The following is a 22,716-nucleotide window of genomic DNA, read 5'->3' as shown; positions in this document are numbered from 1 at the left end:
TGTCTTTGTGCCAGTAACTAATAACATGCTTTCACTGATATTTTGATGTTACCCTTCTACAGAAGTGCACAGCAGCATGGGGTGTTGACAATATTGTGTGATAGCTAGATGCAGCACTGCTAATGTTCAGCCACCAACTTGAAACAGGATCATATTTTTAAAAATGCCTGCAACAGTAGGGCATTAGTAATGTATTACCATGATAGTGGACACAGCTTTCCAGATCATCCAGGTACAGTTGATTTGTTGACTACTTAAAAATAATTGAAGGGTAGTTTAGTACAGGTGTGGGGTTTTTGTTTTGTTTTCATCCAGTTTGGTTTAATTTCATTACTTCTACAAGTCGTGGTAAGAGTCATATGTGAAAGACTGGCTATTTGTGAAAAAACAATCATCTTGGAAATCTCCAAACAAAATGCCATAATTAGCAGGTGAAGATTTATTTATATTTAATGAATTACGTGGCTTCAACTTGTAATTACAACTTGCTCTTCATCTAGTCCGAAGTTAAATGACAAGCTCATAAAATATATTGCTTGTTGTCAAGAGTTTAGATTGCAAATGTGATGTATATCCAAGCTTTCTGTCAAGTAAGGCGTCATCGTTGCTGATTTGCCTGCTAGGTGGACAGCTTATTTCTGTGTCCAAACAAGTTTGAGATTTGCATGAGCATCATATTCTTATTTAGTACTTACATATATATACAAACAGTATATATACTTTTCATGTACTGTATATGCATGTGCACATATATACACAGTGACTGTGTAGAGTCAATTATATGCCCTTAATTTGTGGAGGTGGAGGAGTTGTCACTTGGCTCTTTAAGAGCTGAGCCAAATATTCTTTTGTAGTAGGTTTGTTGAGTTAAGCAAGAACATCCTTCTGGGATGATTAGATGCCAGAACTCCTGTGCAGGAGAAGGGACAGGGGAGAGTCAGAGAGGCAGTGGAGTACAGAGGTGTTTGCTCTGTGTCTCTTGCAAAGATGTATTTCCCAGATAACCTATGTATTATGAAATCTCACATTTCAGGAAACTATTTGTGCTTCCTCACGATGTTTTAAGTCTAGTTGATTGGAAGTAATCCATGAAATTTTAATCAGTGCAGGTGTCCAGCGTGACTGAACAGCAAACATGAGGCCAGTAAGGTTCATATGTAATGCTGAAAGTGTTAAACTTGGTGAGAATGTAGCAGTTTAATATCTCAGTTTCTTGCTCTAGAGACTTACAAATTTAGAATTCTCCAGGATCCTAAATATTACATTTAATTCTATGCTTTTACAATATGTGGCTTTACAGACTATATGTGATTTTTTTTCTTTAAATTTTTACAGAGGAACAAACTGTAGCCAAGTAACTGCCATAGTTCATGTTGTGCTCCGAAAAAACTCAGTAGTGTTAACAGTGCAGGTACTTGGCAGCCTCTCAAGAAGATGTGCTGCACTGAAGTGTAGCCAGTGTGGGGTTAATCAGGTTGAAGATGCTAAGGGTTTACACAGTCACATCTTAAAAACTAGAAACACTGGACTATCCAGATTGTGGTGCACAAAGCTTGTGTTAGAAATCACTGATCATAGTGGTGATCTTAAATGACTGCTTAAACTTGTGGAATTTTAAAAATATTTGGCTTGGGGGGAAAAGTATAAAAAATCTCTTGCCATTTACCAAATGCGGAGTTAGTTAAGGAATGACACAACTGTGATCTCCAGTACAAATGGAGTGTATGGATTTTTCTCCCTTTTTGCCAGTGGCATTTTAATATCTGGTTTTAAGCATGGAAGTTCTAGTACCTTGGGACTTACTTAATTCAAGCATCTAGCTGAAACAACAGAAACGTAGAAATACAGGTTAATTGTAAACAAAAGGCAAGCTATTAGTAGTATATATTAGCTCATGTATTTAGAGATTATTTGCAAAAGTATGTTGAGTGTTATAACCTGTGTACTTCATAGAAATCAAACAGTTGATGTACTCAAAGTTTTATTTGATTGAAAAGCTGTTCAAGTTCTGCTATCCTACACTTGTTTGTGAGAAACAACTATGCTGAATTGGGAAGACTTTGCCCAGAAGTTTTGGGGGAATATTTCTGAACATACATTTACTAGTCTAGTGATAGCTGCCTTGGCTTCTAAAGCTTCCCATCCCAGATGGCACCCTACTTGAACAGGGGTGATTACAGAATACTGAGGGACAAAGAAGGCTTGGGGATGGAAGAGGACCTGTATGTGATATAAAGAGCTGCCTGGATTAAAGAGCACTGAAGGTTCTAGTTCCTGTTGCTGCTGACGTATTAGGAGTTTGTATGCATGTTACTGGCTTGATGGAGCTTCTCTGCACGCTAAACCAGTACAAAGTTGCCCTTGTCCTGCTTCAGGTTTGTTAACCAGTATGTTCTGCAGCCCACAGCTTGTTAATTGTTTGGTAGTTTCTGTGTTGCTTTTCTGTTGAACAAGGTAGCTTCCTCATAGGTAGTAACCTCAACATGTCAGCTGTATTTCAGAGAGGTTTTTGAAGTACAGCTGCTCCTTTCTGGCACGCTGTACACTTAAGTGCTGATACTTGTCTTACAGAAGTTATCCATGATAGGCATTTTTTTCCCTTAAGTGTAGGTGTAAAATTACTGATATGTAGAACTTCAGTATGTGCACGTCTGCTAAACATCAAGTACAGGAGCATGTCATTTGGGACAAACCTGTGTTCAGCACTTTTAACATTCTGACTTGTTCATTCATTGTCCTGCAATACAACCAAACCCATACTTAGTTTTTAAAATGGAGGGAATGTCCTGTCCTGGGGCTCCAGCTACAGTTCCCCTTATCCTTATGTTGTCTTTACTGTCATCTGTCTCTCAGTCTTCTTCTAGCTAGATAGAACTTACGGTTATGCTGTCTAGAAGAACTGGTACTTCTTTTCACACTGACAAAAGTGTGTAGTGAGTCTTACAGTTTTTTACGAATGTTGCTTATTTTAGTTAAAGCAAGCTGGGTTTCTGGCTCCATCTTCAAAAAGCAGTGCCTTCCACCTTTCACATCCAGTGATATGGGCTGTAAAGGCCCAACTGTAAAGCTACAACAAAAAATAGGATACTTAAAACATGGTTTGCTGTCTCTCAGTATCAAGGTTATTAATCATGTTTTCCATGTATTCTTTTCCGGACTTCAGAACTTAGCATTTAACTGAGGCTAATGTGGCATCGTAGGGAGGGAGAAGTTACATTTGGCAAGTCGCTTCAAATTTGAGTATTTTTTAGCTAGGAGTTTTTCATAGCAGTTGCGAGAGGAAGTAAGTGAATGAGTCTCCAACCTCTGTTGGACACAATTAATGAGATTGTTCCTGTATCCTCTCCTTTCTGCTTTGTGTTCTCTTTTTCTTATCCTGCTGAGTAGAAATTAAGGAAATCTGTCATTTAGCAGACAGATACCGAGTTTCTAAAACATTTATCTTGCTTTAAGTGGGCCAGAACAGTTGGAAACTCACTCACTGTGAGATTCAGCTGCCACTGTTCTGCAGCTTTGGATAAACTGCAGCTAAACTTTGGATCCAAGTGCAGTGTAACAGTAGTACTTTTGAGGGGATGAAGAGACAGGGAATATGCTTTCTCTGCAAATACTTGATAGAGACATAGAAAAGAGGGAGGCGTATTTGGTGGTCATACTGAAGCTACCTTTGGTGGCTAGAGCAGGGGCTTGCCTTGCCAGTTGGAGGCAGCAGGTGTTAGCTTAGGAAGGAATGTGATGGGTTTAGATAGGTTTTAGGCAGCCTTCAACAACAGCTGCATTCACTCCTACTTGACACTAGGCCACCTAACTAATCCTTTGGTATCACTGCATTATCACCCAAGCACATGCTGTTCAGGAAAACGTAACACATGGTTTCTGAATGAATCTGAAAAAGACCTTAAAGCTAGCTCTTCCAGCTGTTTACAGTATCTCTGATGTCTGGTTTTTTTGTGACAAAAGTAATGGCAGTGAATTTCAAATTTATCAACGAGTACATACATTATTATCAGTAGGTGGCTATGCTGTTTAAGGTGGCTGAGAATGCAGAATCCATAGTCACTTATTTTCAATTTACTGAAACAGACTTATGTTGTTAATTATTGGTCAGTAGCAGAGTAAACCCAGCAACTAAGTCTGTTCAGTGAAATTCTTATAACCTGGTCTGATGCTCCCCCTGTCTAAAATCTGGTATTATAACTTGAATGCAATCCTTTAAAACTACAGAATGTGGCATGGAGCTCTAATTCTTTATCTGAGTGAATGATAGCTTACAGAATATATACCTTTATATGTTCCTGACTGCTTGCAGTCTGTATATTGACCAAAGAAGATTATTGTAGAATGATACTTCACTTGAATTTGACTCTCTGTCTATTATATGCCAGGCCTACATGTGACTGCTGCGCTGGGCAAAATGTGTATCTTTGTTCATTAGCTGTATTCAAGGAAACATCATCTTCTTAATAAAAAAAAGTCTGCAATGTATTATATTGGGAACAATAAACTAATACTAAGCTAACTTGAAATAATTGATTCTCTTACAGTGAAAATGTCCTGTTTGGAATGGGAAATCCTCTGCTTGATATCTGTGCAGTTGTGGACAAAGACTTCCTTGACAAGTAAGTCTTGATTTCTTTTTTTTTTTATGTCAGTTTTGTTTCCTATTTGTGACGCCTACAAATAAATGGAAGACTACCTGCTTGTGTAATGCTGAGTTGGTGCTGATCTTAGTGGGATACTGGCCTTATGCTGAAAGAAGCCAACATTGTATCAAGTCGTTTGATTGTTCTAGCTGTATGAAGCTGTGGTGGCAGTGTCAATGTTTTAATGTGGCTTTGGTATTTATTGTTTTCTAGCAATTATTTATTCTAGTCTCTTCATGCTGTCTTTGCTAGCCTTTAATTGGAAGCAATCATCAGTGTCAGCGAGATGTAGGTAGCTCTTGTATGAATATTTATGTGCTACTTTTGATGTACTGTTACAGCGCTCTTTCTTTAGTGATGACTTTGGGGCAAATAAGCCATTTCTGTAACACATCAAGGGAAGTTCCCTTTTTTTTTTTTGATAATCCAATTTATCAGTCAAGAACAGGACCACTTCTTATCATATGGTCTGTTATCTTGCTTAAGCCTAGTTGTTATGCTACGGTCTGTACAACTGTATCACTAATTCCTGTTGGCATTAAACTTACTTGTTCTCGGAGCAGCTTAGATGTGTCTTTTCAAGAGGTGTAAAATAGAGTTGCTTTTTTAAATCCTTCTGCATGAGCTCACTTTCTTCCAGTTTTTGCTGCTTTGTTTCTCTTGCTTGCAAGTGATCAGTAAATTGATTTCATTTCAGAGTGCTCACAATTCTTTGTTTAATTCTTGAAGTGTTTTTTTTTCTATAATCATTCTTTTAGTTATTAAGGGGAATGCTAAATCAAGAATAAGTTTCACGTTGCCAAATAACAGGTGCAGAGTTTTTATTTGTGAATGTGTACTGTCAGCCACAAATATTTTGTTCTGAAACTTCTAATAATAGCAATAATTTGTTTTGTGGTGGATGTTTTATCTAAAGGTGTGTTTTAAGTCAGAGCCTGAATATTAGAGGTTGGAGGCAAAAGACAAGGAGGCACTGGAGTATCCATCTCAAACATCTGTAACTACGAACACTCAAGACATAGACTCAATTTCTGAAAGAGTAAATTATTCTGATAAATTCTCTGCCTAATGTTTCTACTGAAATAACTTGAAAACCAGACTGTGAACATAAGTAATGCCCCCAACCCAACAGTACCCTCCAATTAATTCTTATATATGTTTCTCGTAAAAGAGGTGGTGGAATCTATATTGCAGCAGTGAAATCCTGTAGGAGGGCATCGCACTTTTCACTGGACCTGATGTGCTCTGCAGAATGTAATTTAATTAAAAAATGAGAAGTCTTATGTACTCAGACTTGAGTCCTGTCAGACAAGTTAAATGATCTCCTGGAACAGCATATGCTCTGTGAGCATTTCTTTACTGCCAAAATGCCTTTGTGGAGTGTTGCGTTATTTAAAGCAATAAACAGTCCTCCAACAACAGTTTCACAAAGGACCTGCTGATGGTGTGATAGCTCTGGTAATAACGTCAAAACTGAGAAGATGGTTTGTCTACCATCGTCACAGGTACCTGACTTTATTTCTAGCTCTGTATTAGTGAGTGTATTCATAGTATTCCATTTAACAGACAAGCACATTTCTACTCTTAAGTCCAACTACCTTTTTGCAATACTTACTGAAATGAGTATCGAATCCCACGCTTACTCAGCTTGTGAAGGGAGACAAAATAGCAAACCTAGCTGTAAAACAACTATTAGAATAAAGTTATCTATTCAAATGCTGTAGAGAGGTGCAAGAACATAGATATTTCAGGACTGTGAAGCATTTGACAGAGAAATTGTCAATCATACCAGCCTAGTCTCTGTGTTTTTTCTTGTCAAACAAGATGTGCATTCATCTCTAGCAACGTAGTGTCAGCGCTTGGTAACTTGGCAGTGATCAAATAACTCTGGAGCCTGTGTCTCACCTCTTCGAGTGGATGGGCATGTTTAACGGGGCCATCAGGCCCGCTGGGCTCTGACTTGAGAAGGTAGCTTTGTAAAATGAAGAAAGAGTTGAGGTGAAAACCCAAAGAGTTTTATACATGTAATTTTTTTCCACTGTTTCTGTTAGTTTGCCGTCCTCTCTTCTATAACCGATTTTAAGAGTAAAAACCTTTGTTCAGAATAGAGGACTTAATGTTGCAAGTTTAATCAATGTATATTGTTAGTGAAATGAGAGTATTAACATGAGTGCTGTAACCAGATCACTTTAGTAACTTCTATTAAGAAAATGCAAATGGAAGCAGTGTAAGATTGTGTAGGAAGTCTCAGGTGGTCCTTTTAACAGTGTTTAAATGGCATACAATCCATATTATAAATAAATCTGAAAACAAATACATAATGCAGTCCTACCCCAGGCAGATTTGGAACGCCTTGCTGTCATGGAATACTGATTTGAGGAAATGAGCAGTGTTGGAGGGTTGGGTGGGTATTTTTGGCTTGGATTGTTAGCACTGTCACCTTTCTTTTAAGGTGTATTTTTGTTTAATCTGGGCTCTGAAGTCTTTTGGTTTCTTGGCAAGTTTTGGAAAGCTTTAAGTCTTTCCTAGACTATTGCTAGGAGAGGTGGTCTTAATTTGTGTCACAACAGAACTCCACTGTGCCCATCTGAGCTTTTCAGACCATGTTAGCAGTCTGGCATTACCTGAGCCAGAGAAGCTTTGGCCTCTGTCGGGTAGTTATGTTTTCGGGGGGAGACAATGTGAAAAAGTGTTAGCAGTGTTGATGGCACTGTTGAAAGCTGGTGATACCCAAACCCACTTCAGTTTCTGTACACAGAGTTGGGGAGCAGTCTTGAAGTAAATCTAATCCATTGGATGACCTTGGATTTTTCTGAATATCTGCATGAAAGAAATATCTGAAACGCCTTTTTTTGTGTGTGTGTGTCTCCTTTTAATTTGCCTAACAGTATTTATTTTTGGTTTTTGTTTAATTTTTCTAACACATAGATACTTGCTCAAAGAGCAGCTTTTTATGGGTGGGAGGGGAAAGAATAGAGAAAGGATTGATGCTTTGTGGGTGAATTGCTAACTATAGCTATGCTAATCTGTGAAAGTAACCTTGCTAACAGGTATTCATTAAAGCTTGTGGTGTAATCTGTTCTATCTGTGGCATTTAACAGAAATGATTCCTTTACCTACAGAGTCTGTAACAGGAATTTAAGAATAACTTTATCTGCACTATGAATATTAAACTCTAATAAGGTGGCCAAAGAAACTTGGATTATTATAGTTATGATGTTTTAGGACTCCATAGAAACTCAGTACTGCTGACTCCTATAAATATTCCAGTGTCCTGCTGTTAAAAGTTGGGAGATGGCATCAGTTTCAGTGCTCCCCCTAGAGCACTCTGTTTTGCAAATACTTAGTTTTTGACAATTATCTAACTACAGTTAATTTTTAGGCTGTAGAGATCTGGTCATGACTCCTCACCTTAAGCGCACATCTGGTGGTTGAGAAGTGTGTGTTCACAGAATGGATAAATCTCTTGCTGTTGTCCAGCAATTGGGTCTATGACTGCATGACTTGAGGGGGTGGAGAGAATCATTATTGACAAATTGATGTTGACAGAGTTATTATGCTAGTCTTGGAACTCTATATATGTGAAAACCTTGTGTCTTCCCTAATTAGCTAGTGGGAAGGTGAGGAAAGTATTTGTAATTGCCCGCACCTGTATAATCATGTGAAGATCTTTCAGCCCATGCTCTTAAAACTTGAGTGGTGTATAGGGCAAATTATGATATATGTCCTCTTAATCACATTAAAGTTAAGGATGCTTATTGCTTTATTTCACTTTTTTTCTGGGCTTTTGACCAGAGCCATGATCTTATGAAGTGTGGTGTGTTTACTAGTCTGGATGCCGAATTCCATTATATTTGTCACCTCTAGACTGATTTGTTATTTTTAAATTACCGTCACTGTCCAGGATTACAACTTGCTTTTTGATTACTTTTACTTGCTGGTTGTTAAAGCAGCAAAGTCTCCGCGCCCCCCCCCCCCCCCCCCCCCCATTGTGTGGTTAGATTTTGTGGTTTGTTTGGTTTGGTTTGGTTTTTGTTTGGGGTTGTTTTTTTTTTGCCTTGTCTTTCCTGCTCTCCATAAAATCAGGGTCTGTGGCAGCCTTTGCACAAGCTTATTAAAGGTGCTTAGTGAAATTCTGTAGTATTTAGTAGCTTTCATTCCCTGGATCATCTGCTCCTTAGTTCTCTGCCCTGCTTTCTCAGTGACACTCATAAATACAAACTGTCTGTAAACCACGAAATCAAGAAATGGGTTTATATTCTTTTTACTCTTCACTGGAAAAACAGATTTGAAGAAATGGTAGAGGAAGAATGAATAGGGTCTTCAAAGCGTGTTTTGGCGTGGTGGTGATGGTTAATGTGTGAAAAGAGAATACCAGCACACTGAGGGAAGAGGTGTTGTCATTTTAATCTGTAATTTCACAGATACGGATACGGATCTCCTGCAGTGTGCTACCAACTTATCTGCAGCATGGAAAGTGGTTGGGTCATTACTGAAGATCCCAAGATGCCTGGGCATTCTCTGCCTTTCTTCACTGCAGAATACTTTTGGAGGGTGGAGGGTAATGGATTAGTTAAGCACAAACTTTACTAATAGAGCAATGGTGACACCTGGTAAATTAAACTTCCTTGTGTGAGGCTGCTTTAGTGCTTGCTGTGATGCAAGTGCAGATGATGTACATAATTGATTTTTTTTGTCCACCCTTGTGAGAATTCATATGATAAATGAGGAAGAGGTTTGAGAAGCAGCTGAAATGAAAAACAACTGCTTGTTTGCATTAAATTTAGGTTGGTCTGTATAACTGTGCTTTTAGCCATTCTACCACGTGTTCTTCTCAGCATTTTCAGTTTATCTTTGCTTGTGTCTAACACAAGCCTTTGTAACTCTGCATAGCAAAAAAAACCAAACCACCCCCCCAAAAAAAAAAAAAAACCAAAACCAAAACAAACAAACAAACAAAAAAACCCAAAAAAACAAAAAAACCCAAAGCACCACTCATGCCATTAGCTCTTATAAGGCAGCTAAGGCTTTGAACAGTTTTTACATAATCGGAAGTGGTTCCTTGTCTGTTCGTCAAACTTGGGTTTCAACACAGTCTTAAGGCTTCAGTGCAAAGCAAGCCCTTCCCCAAAACCATGTGCTGGAGTGAGCTTGAAAACTGAGAAAGACAAGTGGCTATTCTGTACTGGGGGGCTTCAGAATCAAAGAATGCCCAAGCCGCACGTATGGACTTTGCTGCCAGATTGAAGAGGGGGATCACCCCTAACTTACGTATTTTTCAGTTTCACTAACGTGTTTACTTTGACTCTGTGTGCTTCATCAACCCTTTGGGACAGGTTAATAGTTTTTCATATTTCTTCAACTTGGGGATTGCATTACCTGTTGGTACAGTGCTGAATGTATGAAAAGTACATAGTAATAATTTTAAAACTTGTCCCTGAATATTTACACTTCTTTTGTTGTTTGTTTTTTAGAAGAGAGCTTGCTGTATGATATCATGTATCCAACAGTAATCCTTGTGAAAGATTGCATATAAAAGTATCTCTTGTACAGGCTTATTTGGCAGAGAAGCTGAAAGCCTGAGGGTTTCATTATTACCTTGTGTTTTTGAGCTGTACCTGCAGAAGTCAATTTAGCTTATCTCAGAGTCTGAACATAGAACATTGCTGAAACTGTTCAGCCAAATTGCATCATCTGACTGCTGGTAAATTAGAAAAACTTCAGTGTTTGCTTGGAAAAAACTTAGGGCTAATGATGGCTGTCTTAAAGGTCCTCTCGGTACTAGTGTACCTACGAATTTGGTAGCATTCCTGACAACATAATTAGAGCTTTCTACAAACCTGATTATTTCTTCTAGTGTGTTTAGTTAAATTGTGTAGTTTAAATGAGTGAAAGGTTTAGTGAAGCTCAATTTGGAAAAGGCAAATTAAAAAATCTACCTATTGAATGACAGTTTTGCATGAGGAGCTGTGATGTTCTCAGGGTTTGCTGAGCTTGAGCAATGATTATAGGAGAGTTTGCAACTACTTACTTGCCTGTAAAATAGGACCCAAGATGTTCATAAATAGGAAATATTCCACTCCTTGTTATCTCTTCTCTTTATTGTGAGTTTTCACTTTCTTAAATGCTTGCCTAGTAATCATAACTTCATTTTTTTTAGTTTTTCCACTTCAGAAAACTTGCTAATTTAATACCTGTTAATAGGACATGTCTAGTTATTGGGTTGTTTTCTATAGAGTAACTTTGAGACACATGACAGACTGACACACAGAGAGCTTATTTTGTATTTTCTCTTCACTACCAAGTACAAATTTGTTTAATGCAGCTTTGGGTGTTGTATTACAAGGCAAATGATGAGATACTGGGTTCCATTTGCCTTTTCAATGCAAACAAGGAACTTAGAGCTCTATGAATTAAGTAAGTGCCTCTTTTTAACTAGGCAATAATATTAAAGGAAAAGACCCTTGCTGAAAGTGTCTTTGGTGGAAAAAGCTGGGTTTATCAGTAGAGAACTGGAATCGATCCAAAACTAGATGGTAAAACTTTGTGTTTGGAAGTGGTGCTTGCTGTTTGTATTGAAAAACTTGTCATCTTAGAGTTTCCTGAGTGTACAATTACAAGATCGGTTTTTACTTAAGATACAGTATATAAAAATGGTGATTCATGTTTCGGGTATGGTTGCAGGTGTTCTCTTTAATTACAAGATAATAAGATGCAATCTTAATATTGTTTTCCATTCCCGTGCTGCTTTTCCAAACCAAAATTCCCATCAGCATAGGAAAGGCTTGAGGTTTTTTTTCCTAGCTACTATAGTAATACAGTGAAACAGTTTGATCACTCATGCATTGAAGAAAAGTCCAGTCAAACAAATTGTTTGTTATGTTCTCAGGTGTTGGGTTTTTTTACTGTAGATGAAATTGATTTGTTATCTCTTGGAAAAGATGGCCTTTTAATGATAGCTTTTCTGAAGTGGTTGGAATACCTTCAGCTTTTTAAAAACTTCAGTTTTAAAAAATTAGGTATTTAAGAAAATTACAATGCTCATTCTTACTTGATAGTTTTTGCTTCATTCAGGTCAGGCAATTTGCAATTCAGTGGCTTTTCTTCCGAAGTTAGGTGTATCAAGATAACAGCGATTCTGTCCTTCCTTTTGAAATTAAATGCTACCTTTTAACATTTCTTTTTAGTAACTTGCTGTTCCTGAACAATGTGCAAGGACCACGTCAGTGTTACTGTTACCTGTGACTGAAGTTCTGAGGTGGTTGTGCTTCTGTAAATCCCTGGTACTACGTCACCTAACCACGTCCAGGCCTGCTCTGTGCTTTGCCTCTTCTCGTCTTGTTGCTTTCTGGAGTGTTGGACCTGTGGCCTCTGCTGTAGCCACAGGGAGAGGGCGGAGGCAGCCTGTCTTCCTCTTAATTACTGGTGTTCTTGTTTTGGCTTAGTCAAGGGCTGGAGAAGAGGAAACTAGCTGTCTGAGTGCTATTTCACTTTATTTTTGTCAGGGCAAAACCATCAATACTCCAAGTTACTGGAGACCAAGTCTGTGCTGTAGACTTCAGGATGTCCTGAAGCCTGTAGTGCCCTGACAAGTTCAGTTTAAATGCAGAGCTGGAGACAAAGATCTTTAATTTCACAAATCCTTGATTCCCTTCTTTAATAGCATAATATAATATTTCAGTGAGTGTTGTGTGGTGTGGTTGGTTGTTTTTTTTTTAATTACCATGGGATTCAATTAAGAGTTCATCATCATGGTGTAGATGTCTGTGCTGTGTGTCCTGCTAGCTATTAGATTATTACTCTGAACCTGTGACAAAGTCTATAAAGCAATGCTATATCTTTTAAGACAACTCAAATATTGCACTCGGAAAAGCTCTGTTGCTTTGCAAGTTACATGAAATAAAATAACATGTAAATTATCTTCATTTTTTTTAGTTCTACTTTAAACTTGTGTGTTTATGTCTGTCTTACTACATGAAGACAAGGGAGCTATGGCTAAACGATTTTTGGTGATTATTTTTCTGGCTTACTCCACTGATTTTAATTTTTTTTTCTTGCATTTATTTCCTTGTTGTGAAGTGACAGCAAAAGTGATTAAGTTTCAGCGCAAGTATCTGAGATGCATTTGATAAAATGTAAAGGGGAGAATACGACTGCCTAGTATGACAAGCTGTAACAAGTGCACAGTAGCAAGAAGTTATAGAAACACAAACATTACCACAGATGTTTTTTTCAACCCTTGTATTGTTGAGGCTAGTTATTTCTAAGTGTTGAGGCTGGGTTTTATTCTTCTTAGGCAACAGGAGCTTCTCACTGGTAGGAAGGTAAGCAATAAAGATCACTGTAAGTTTATGCTAACACTCTACTTGGGAAGTATACAGTCATCTTTCTTTGTGAGAAGTGAAACTATGACCAGATTCAGCGCCCAGCCCCTCCAAGTAAACGTGGCATGCGGTTCCAACTATGGATATTAAGTTAAAAGGAAAACAAAAAGGGTAGTAATGCAGATGTTTTAATCCTGGTGCTTTATGTGGCTTCAAGCTAGCATACTTATATCTGTTCTTTTTCAAGACAAGAATTGCAGTTACTATGTAAATTTTTCAGTTTCTAATACTAATTTTTCCCCGGCCTTCCAGTAGAAGAGGCAAAGTGTTCCAGAATCTCATGTCTCTAGGGAGCCTCTTTTGTAGAGTTGCAGTGTGGAAAAGAGATGGAAGACCTTCCTCCAAATCTCATTGCTGTAACTTCATTTTTGCAAGAGTGTGTTTCACTGTATTTCATGGAAGCTATTTCGTTTGTGAATTGTGCTTGTGATGTTACATACGGGACTATTAAACAACAACTAGAGTACTAAAGAGAACATGCCTGCCTGTTAGCTGGTTTACATTAGGTAAAGCGTTTGGATGTATATCTTTATTAGATATGGTTTCAGTGTCTGTAGTATTCTTAATCTGGATTGCAATTCCACAAGCTCATTTGCTGGAAATCACATTTGAGAGGGCTGTGGGCTGGGAAGTAGCTATTTTCTTAAGGGGGCTGTGAAAAAAGAGCTAATATTGCCACCTTTGCAAAAGTTAGCCTGTGCAAAATCCCTGACTGCTTTTGTGCTAGGGATATGGCTAGCCTATATAAGTTAAAGGCAAGCTGTAGAGTTGTTTCAACAGATTCCATCATTGAAATACCAAATTCAGTCACTTCAGTAACTGCTAGCTTTTTATTGTTTTGAAAGCACCAACTACAACTTCCAGCTTTAGCCAAGAACAGCTGAGGTGTACCTGACTTGTTTTCAAAAGTGGGACGTTTCAACTTTTGTATGCAAATTGGGATTAAAAATTAATAAAAGAAGCCTGGCAACTTTAAAAAATACGAGGATATAGAATTTTACGTTTCTACTGACTCACAAAATTGGAAATGCTCGTAACACCTTTTTCTACAACCAGCCCTTGGGTAAAACTGTTATTCAGCCAAAGCGTGAAGCCCTTCTGGGCTGTGAATGATGGGAACTGTCCGAATACCTCCATCCCTTTTTCTTCTGCCAGATACTTGGATGCCTGGGCTTGATGCTGCAGCTGCAGCAGTGGGTGAAGGGTTAAGATACAAAACAGTGGCTATGACTAGAGGCAAAAGGGAGGAATGGTTCTTCCCAGAAGCAGTAATTGCTGTTCTCCGCATGACTCATTCTCTTGATTCTGTAGTGGTAGCAGACCAAGGAGTTTATCTCTCAAGAGCTCTTCCCTGAGTCTCCATCTTGGTATTGCTCCTTCATATTTTCGGATGAAATTGAAACTTTCGGTAAAGAAACATTTTCTGCCATTTTCTGTACGCTAATTTTTTTTCCAATAAAGCTAATGCTTTCAGTGGCTTCGGTAAGTTCTTTCAGCATGGCTGGAATTTCATAGTAGCTGCAACACTTGTCTGTAGCTTGCTGTTGGCTCTAGTCAGTGTTAAAAATAATTTTTAGAGGAGACAAATTAAGGCACATGAGCTCCCTGACAATCCTCTCTGAAAGTTTCTGTAAGCTGAACCGTCCTGTAACAAGTGCGCAGGTGCAGAGACAGGTACTGGAAGAGATTGAGCTTTTAGGCAGCATCAAGACTTGTTTAGGTTGCAATAGTAGTATGGAGTCGATACTTTACTGCATAGCCTGTCACAAACACAAAGACACCCATAAAGTTGTGCAACAGGAAAATCCAATACACCCTAAACTTTATTTTTTTAAGGAAATAAGAAAAACTTGAGCTGATATGTAAGGTTTGCTGTTAGTTTCATTATGATTTCTAAATGAAGCAATGCATTTTGCATTAAATATGATACACTGGTCTCTTTCTTTGTCCCTCTGAATGATGAAAAGGTCAATTCTTAGGATTTTTTAAGACGATAAAGTATTTAACATCAATGAAGATTCAATACAGCCTCAGCACTTCCAGTATCCTCCTTTTGGAGGATTTTATTGCTTAAAGGTAATATTCTGGTCTGACTTTGTGGTTTAAGAGTTCTTTGGTGGACAATAATTGTCTTTTGCTGTGTGTTAATTAGCTTTTATTGATGTGGCATTTCTTTCTTTGTACTGGAGATACTGAAATAATTGCATTTTAGAAAATCTGTTTTCATTTCCTTCTTTTGGAGATAGAGTTGGAACAGATTGAGCATGGAGACAAAGTCTTAATTCAATTATGAAATGTTGTGTGTTGATGGAGCATAAGGCGGCTGTGTTATGTTTGCATCAGTGTAACATTACTGCCTTCATTAGTTTTGTCCAAAACATTAACCTGTATTTTATTGTAGAAGTAGAGCCCATTGAACTTCTTCCTGACACCTAAAGCACATAGTTTTGCAAATCAGCCTTCTTAGAAGAAGGAGATGAAGGATTCATTTTCAAGCATCAAGAAGCTCGGTTGAGCAGCTGACAGTGCTATTCATATATTGCACACAGAGAGACTTTATTTAGAAGAAATCAGTAAAATAATCTATAAGTCTAGGCAGGAGAATCTCAGGGTCACATGCATAACCACACTGCCCTGCCTTCACCAAATGATATTTTGTTCCAATTTCCTTCTCAAAGCAAAGCTCCTTATGCAGCAAGGAGGTATTCGGGGGTTTTCAGTACTAGTGCTGTCAGGATCTGCGGTAGAATGTGGTCTGAATAATAAATTTTCAAGTGATAATAGCAAGTCATTATGGATAACTAGGAAGGGAACAGGAACCATTCAGTTGATTACTTTTCAGATTATGTACCTGTTAGTGTTGTTGGGCTTTTTTGGTTTCTGTGCAAATGGAACTTCAATGCAAGGTTGTAAAAGCTGGTTTGTGTTCATTCTCAGAATGAATTCAACTACAAACTAATGCTTATTTCTGGTTGAAGAAAATCGGTATGTAAAATATAGGTTATGATTTCAAAACAAATGATGTGAAATGACTGGTATGGCTAAAGTAATGGTTTAACTGTTGAAGACTCAAAGGAATAATATCAAAAGAATAGAGTTCACTTGTAAGCAGAACTGCCTATAGTTCTGCACAAATTAAGTATTTTATTCCTTGATGAAGTTAATCAAGGCCAACCAAGTATATTTCTACCAGTGTAATGAGTATAAAATTCAGAGTACCAATTTCCCCCAAAAATGTACAGAGTATGTAAAGCTTTTTAAAAGGTGCTTGCATTCAGGTATTTCAGAAACTCTTACTGAAAAAAATGTTTATCTTTAGCTGTATGCTGGAAGTGTTTAGGTGTCTTAAATTTTTAGCTCACTGGTTTGTAGTTAACTGTTTTGACAAGTCCACCACTATATGCTTAAACCCAGAGTGACAGAGCTGACCCTATTAAATGATCATAGTTTTCTACAGTCTGGTGATTAACAGGCTTTGAACTTTCCTGGCTTTCTTAATCCCTTCTAATCATTTAAACCTATTATTGTTTTGACTTCGATTTCAAAAGCCTTTTAAATCTGTCTTACAATATTAATAGCTGATTAAAGTCTTGATTTCCAACCATATTATCTGTAGGGAGTCTATCTTATTACACTGAATAATTTAGAAACAGCTATTTAGGAAAATGTTGATCAAGAGGTGTCAGGGGAACTGCAAAGAAATAAACACTAGAGAAACTATACCTAGTAATGTTTATATTTAAATTAGTGATCGTATCTGTGCAAGAAATTGGGAAAACAAAATGCTTCTAATTCATGACATCAGTAACTGTATTCTTTTTTTCTTCTAGGTTTCAGGAGTGTAATTTTAAGTTAAATCTGTGTTGAAATTTAAATCCATCTTTCATAATGAGTATTGTGGTAAAATAATATTTCTGCAAATATTTTTGGGATCCCTTTCACCCAGAAATTCCAAGTTAGTTATGTTTTCTGAAAGACAAAGGTTTGCATAGGGATGGGATGTAGCCAAATAAGACTCCAGTCATGCTAGTATGCAGGAACTGGGTACTAATAACTGGGTAAAAAAGAAAACACCAGAAGTTCCTCTATGGGTTCCAAGGTGGTCCTTCACTCTTGCAGCCCTGACAGTTCTATTCCAGTAGCAGTGTTTAAAATCTGGAGGTTTTGTAATAAATGAACTGGCCCAGCTCTGTGGTTTGAACTGCGCTTAAACTTTTCCTTAAGCAGATGCTTTGGTTTTGTTAGGCAGTGTAATTCTCTGCGAGGACAATACTAAATGCTCTTTCCCTAATTGGACTTGATTTTTTTTTGTTTTTGTGAACCATGAAGTAATTTCTTTTCAGCAGTCTTCAGATAGAAGTTTCTTAACCTTGTCGTTATTTTTTCATGTCTCTCTCCCACTAACACTAGTGTGTGCTTTACTCCTACCTACATTTCTTCTTCCCAAACTAAATGTTTTAGCTACAAGTTTTTCTGTTTAAAAATGGAAGGGGGATCAAATAATAAGGCTGACTGCTCACTCTGAGTTTTTTTTTTTCTCATTTTTGTTTTGTTTGCTCTTTCCTGTTTCTGTATTAAAGTAGTTCATTGGTGTCTTAAGTCAAACACTGAAGTTGAAAGGTCAGGTTGAGTTAGTTGCAGATTGTGACACTTGGTTCCCCCCCTTAAAAGTGACTACTCTGTGGGCTGCCTTTACCCCTGCCCCTATTTTTATTCTTCTTATTTACCTACTTGGCTCTGCATGTGGCTGTATTTTGAAGTTACCGTTTGAATGGGTTCATCTTACTGTCTGCTAGAAAGGTTTATTGTCGTTACATACCCTTGCCAGTCCGATGTCATCTGTGGCTTTCAGCAGTAGCTACTGTACTTAACTCTGGATCACTCCTAAATGTGTGGCATAGTGTTGGGTCTAGCGCTGATCCATGCTGATGTCCATCCGAGATGCACATTTTCTCACAGCTGTAGTACTTTCCTAAAGGAATGTCTGAAGAGTCTTTTAGGCAGTTTCATCTTTTGTTGGTATGGAGTGGACTATTGCAAAACTTAGATTTTTCGGAAGCAGGCTTTCTTTGGGACTGTGTTGCTGTCATACGATTCCTTTTTAATCTTTCAGTTTTTCAAGGAAGAGATTCTGTACTTGCATTTTGTATTTGTCAACAAAGCAGTGTCTACTCGGTAAGGAATTTTTCTAAAATTGTCCAAGTTGTACACGGTCATCCTAGAGTAACCATAAATGATGATCAGCTGTCATTAAAACCAGAAACTAATGTAGAAGGGGTCCCTGTTTTGCTGTCAATTTGAGGCCAAGAAAGAATGTGAAAAGGTGGGGGGACACCAGTGGGCCTGTTACGGAATAGGAGAGAGAAATTCTGAGGGAATGGGGAGCATGGCGTGCCTTTCAGATGGTGAAGGTGGGAGACTATAGCAAAGCAATGGAGGAATTTACGGAAAAAATGAAAAAGCAAATGTGTTAGCTGGCAGAATAAAAGCAGTGCTGCAAGTCAGGCAAGGGACTGAGACTTTCAGGATATGAATCAAAGCCCTTTACTGTTTGGTTGTTTGGGTTTTTTTCTTTAATGGAAGGGAAAAAAGCCTTAAAACAAATATTTGGACAATGATGCATGTATATGCCATTACACAAAACTTTAGTTTCAGTTTAGCTGGTTGCATCTGGTCTATGATTAATTTAGCTGCTGAATTTACACAAGGTGTGGACTGGGTTGTGGCTTTTTTGTTTTCATCTTGATTTAGAAAATGCAGAACCCCTAGAATCTGGCTTAGAAAGCTTAAAGTAATGATCTAAGTGAATACAAGACATGGTATTTGCACTCCATATTTGTGTCCATGGAAAAGATTACTAGGCTAGTCGGAGGAGTTAAGGCTACGTTAGATTTGACTGAAATTTCTGAGCAACTGTAGCCTTGTCAAAAATTGAGAAATACTGCCTTGCTTTAAGTAGTATTTCACTACAGCAGGAAAAGCAGTTCACTTAGTGCCTTTTGATCTCTGTATAGATCAAGTCAGAAGAAATGGAGTTAGTGGCTATGGCAGCATTACTCATTCTGTCTGATAAATTGCAGATGGAAGTTGAGAAGCAGGCTGACCTTCCATACCCATCCCCCATAAATCTGATGTGTTAGAAGTATTTGGGAGCTTCTGCTGGGCTCGCTGTGTGCATTGGTCTGTAAATGCTGATGAGGATGCACTGTTGTAGCAGGTTCACACATGGCTGTTGTGTTTCTGACCTGAAAGATCTTGTGGGACGTGTTAACTGCGTTTGGTGGAAAGCTGTCAGTACAGTCTGAAAAAGGACATGTGAGCACCGATGTCCCACAGGCTGGTTGTCCTAGTTTTTACAAAATTAATAATTAAGAAAAAAACAACAGAAAAAGGGCTGCATTTCTTTTTTTAGAACAGTCAAAGTAGCCTTAACATCACTTGAAAGTTGAAGCAACATAATTGCTGAATCATTCTTATGGAAACTTTAGATTAATCTGAAATAGAGAAGGCTATGCTGAAGTCCTTAAGGTTTCTTAATGGCTTCGTTGAAAATTTATGAAGAAAGGCTTCTACAGAGCTCTTGTCTTAAAAGGTCTTTTCTTTTATGGATGAAGCGTAGCCTAGTAGAGCATAAATTCCGCTTGTCTTGTCCACTTGATACAATCAACATGCTTTAGGTCTCTGATGGAGCGGTCACATTCTCTTCCTTTTTTTGATGACTTTTCTGCAAAGTTCAGAGAACATGTTGGAAATCTACCATTTCATATGTTCCATTTTTAATCAGTGTGGGAAATGCTTCAAACAGTAACTGCAGTAAGGCATGTCAAGTACAATAAGCTTATGGAATAGCAAAGCCCAAGTGCATTGAAAGGGGAGCAAGGTTAGTCAGAGCTATGTACTGTGGCAAAAAGTTCATATTTACTTGTACATCAAACAAGGCAGCGGAGTGTCTGCACAGATGTGTTTAGAGTGACCAAGGGTGCTTTACTGTTGCAACTTCGTATCACTGAAACAGTTCACATTGGTGGTTAATGCAAAAAAATTCTTAGCATCTTGTTCCTTCACAAGTATTCTTGACAATACTCATGAAAATGTCACTCTGACACATATACAGTTTTTTGTACCTCTTTGTTTCTGGGTAGTGTGCATAATGGTGATTTTGTTTTTGCTCTTCTGGCCCAAGCAGCAGTGTATAACGTATGTGCTGATTTTTAGTTTGATATCAGTGCAATTTTTACCTTTTAATTTCTGTGTAAGTTTTTGCTTAGGGGGGTGTATTCAAGTCAGAAATTTTGGAAGGTGAATGAGTTTTGAAGCTATGAAGATCTATTGCCATTTTTTTAAAGCTGTTTGCTCATCACCAGTTTTTATTCTGAGTCTTAGGACAAGGTGAGTTTTACCAGCTTTTCAGGAAACACTTGTTCATAGAGCAGATCTGAACTTGATATTCATTAGGAGTTTTTCACCAGTACATATTTAGCGTAGGCTGTGTTTTCTTTTTAATTTGGTTAAGGCTTTGTTAAATTGGATGGTGCCTGAAGGGAACTGTGCCTTATGTCTGTTTTTCACATTAAAAGCGTTACTGTGAAAATGCTGACTACACTCAAAGTACTTAAATTTTCATGTTCTTTCCCATTAGGAGCTGGGAAGTAAAAAAGCGTTGAGTTGTAGGATTACTGTTTCAGAAGGACCTTTAAAATGCATTTCACAAGCCAGAGCTGAACTTACACAGGTTATAGTATGCTTAAAAAATGAAAAGCAAACATTTAATATAAACGCAAAAAAAATCAAAATTGAGATGATAAACTTGTCAGTGAATGCTAGTGTTGTCGTATACATGAAGAGGAAACGAGTATGTGTTCTTCGTATCTTATTTTTTTCCCATGTAGCGCTGTAACCAAAGAGAATGTGGTGATCAGAGTTGTACCTCTAGCTGTTTTACACACAGTGAAACTTTTCCAAGTGGCCCTAACATTTTTTTAAAATATATTTAGCTGTACATACTGCCAAATTTCCTTAACACTATTCTGGCTGTATAGTGTCTGTCCTCAGAATGCTTGCAATAATTTTTCAGTTTGGATCTGTGCTACTTTATTTTCAAGTTTGTGTAAAGGGAAAATATTTAAGATTAACGTAGTTGTGAATTTATAATTAATGTTTCAGGGGCGAAGTTTGATATGTATGTATTTGCACATACACCAAATTTGGTTCTGGAAACACAACCAATTGGGAAGGAAGAATGTGACGTGAAGTTCAGGTCTGAGTTCTGGTGGAGTTATTTGTTACAGTAAACGAAAGAGGAAAAAAGACTGGGACTGGGAGGGTTCGGGTAGTTTTGTTTGGAAAGTTGAAACCATCCTTTAAAATTCAGTTCTTTCAAGAGTGTTCTCATGGAAATATATCCGCAGTTTGTTAATGTTCTGGAATTAGACACTAATGGGAGGCATTCAAATCCGCTTACTCAGCAGGCTAATTGAGGCATCCTGTATCACTATACCCTATTGTAGTCAAAGGACAGAGAGGTGCTTTTCCAGAGTGTGAATTGGAGTTGGGTCTTTGTTTCTTGATGAAACATAGGAGGATTAGCTTGCTCGTTTGTCCTGGTAAGTTAAATGCCTAAACGTGCCTTTTTGTAACGGGGTTGGAAAGAATACTGTTTAAAAAAAGACTCCACGCTGAAAAGAGTACTGTAAAGCAGTGCGAAACTTCTCATTTAAACTGTGGTTAGAGGATGGATGGCAGGGTAATGATCTCTGTTAGCTCCTGTATGCAGCTGGGTCACTTGAGCTTTGATCAGAACAGCGTATGTTGGAGTGACTATGATACAATGACATCTAGAGGTCAGACAAAGATGTTGTGGCTTAAGAAATTCCATAAGGAACTGAATTTGGGGAGAGAGCTGCTGTCTTCCAAAAGTGGCAGTTTTACTCAAGGTACAATCCGAGCCCACAGGAGTGTCAGAAGCTGTCAGCTGTGATGCTCGGCGGCTGGGTGTGCCTATCGGGGCAGGCAGCTGCACGGGTTTGGTGGAAATACGCCGCTGTGCAGTGTGATTAACTGCTGCGGTTGGGGTGCTGCTTCTGTCCGTCTTCATGATGGTGTGCAGCTGCCATTTTGAAGGGGGTGCCTGGAACATTGGCTGCTCTTCCAGTAGATTAAATGTCTGTGAGGGACATAGCAAAGTGTTTAAAGGTAGCGTTTTGGAAATGTCCTTGCTATAGTTTGTTTTGACGCGTACAGCCTTGCTGCAGACTTTTGGATGTTTGCATTCTTAGCTCCATTTTTTGAAATAGGATCTTGAGCAGTGATGAAGAGACTGTTAACGTTTTGAAACTGTATCAGTTTGGTACTGGATAGTTGAAAAGAATAATCATTATTTAATGTTCCAGGGTGTGTGTAAGTTTGCATTTCACAGGGCAGAAAAGAGGAAAAAAAAGTGAAGTTGTGGTCACTTCTGTTCCTTTGCCCACTAACATCGCATATTTGTTTCTGTCCTACTTACTAGTTTAATACTAGCTGTGTAAATGTGTAATACATGTACAGTATGTTGTTCTGGTTGCTTAGACAGCTTTGAATGTCCTTATTTTAATTTTTTTTTGACTGTGTCCTTAGCTTCTATTTTGCACTTACTGTCCTTGGTTCCTACTATATTTTTAAGAGAAATTCTCCCAAATCTAACCTTTATCAGT

General features: G+C 38.0%; 1 protein-coding gene across 4 annotated transcripts in view; it reads left to right on the top strand.

The window, feature by feature from the left end:
• The window catches only part of ADK (adenosine kinase), a 291,295-nt gene that overhangs the window by 10,484 nt on the left and 258,095 nt on the right, over positions 1-22,716 (top strand). For all 4 annotated transcript variants that reach the window (XM_055719804.1, XM_027805482.2, XM_055719805.1 and 1 more), the window contains exon 2: positions 4,545-4,619. In XM_055719804.1, the coding sequence (XP_055575779.1) occupies positions 4,545-4,619 (75 nt within the window). The remainder of the gene's footprint in view (positions 1-4,544; positions 4,620-22,716) is intronic.

The sequence above is a fragment of the Falco cherrug genome, chromosome 9, assembly GCF_023634085.1.
Source record: "Falco cherrug isolate bFalChe1 chromosome 9, bFalChe1.pri, whole genome shotgun sequence".
Taxonomy (NCBI): domain Eukaryota; kingdom Metazoa; phylum Chordata; class Aves; order Falconiformes; family Falconidae; genus Falco; species Falco cherrug.
This window is presented reverse-complemented; position numbering and strand designations above follow the sequence as displayed.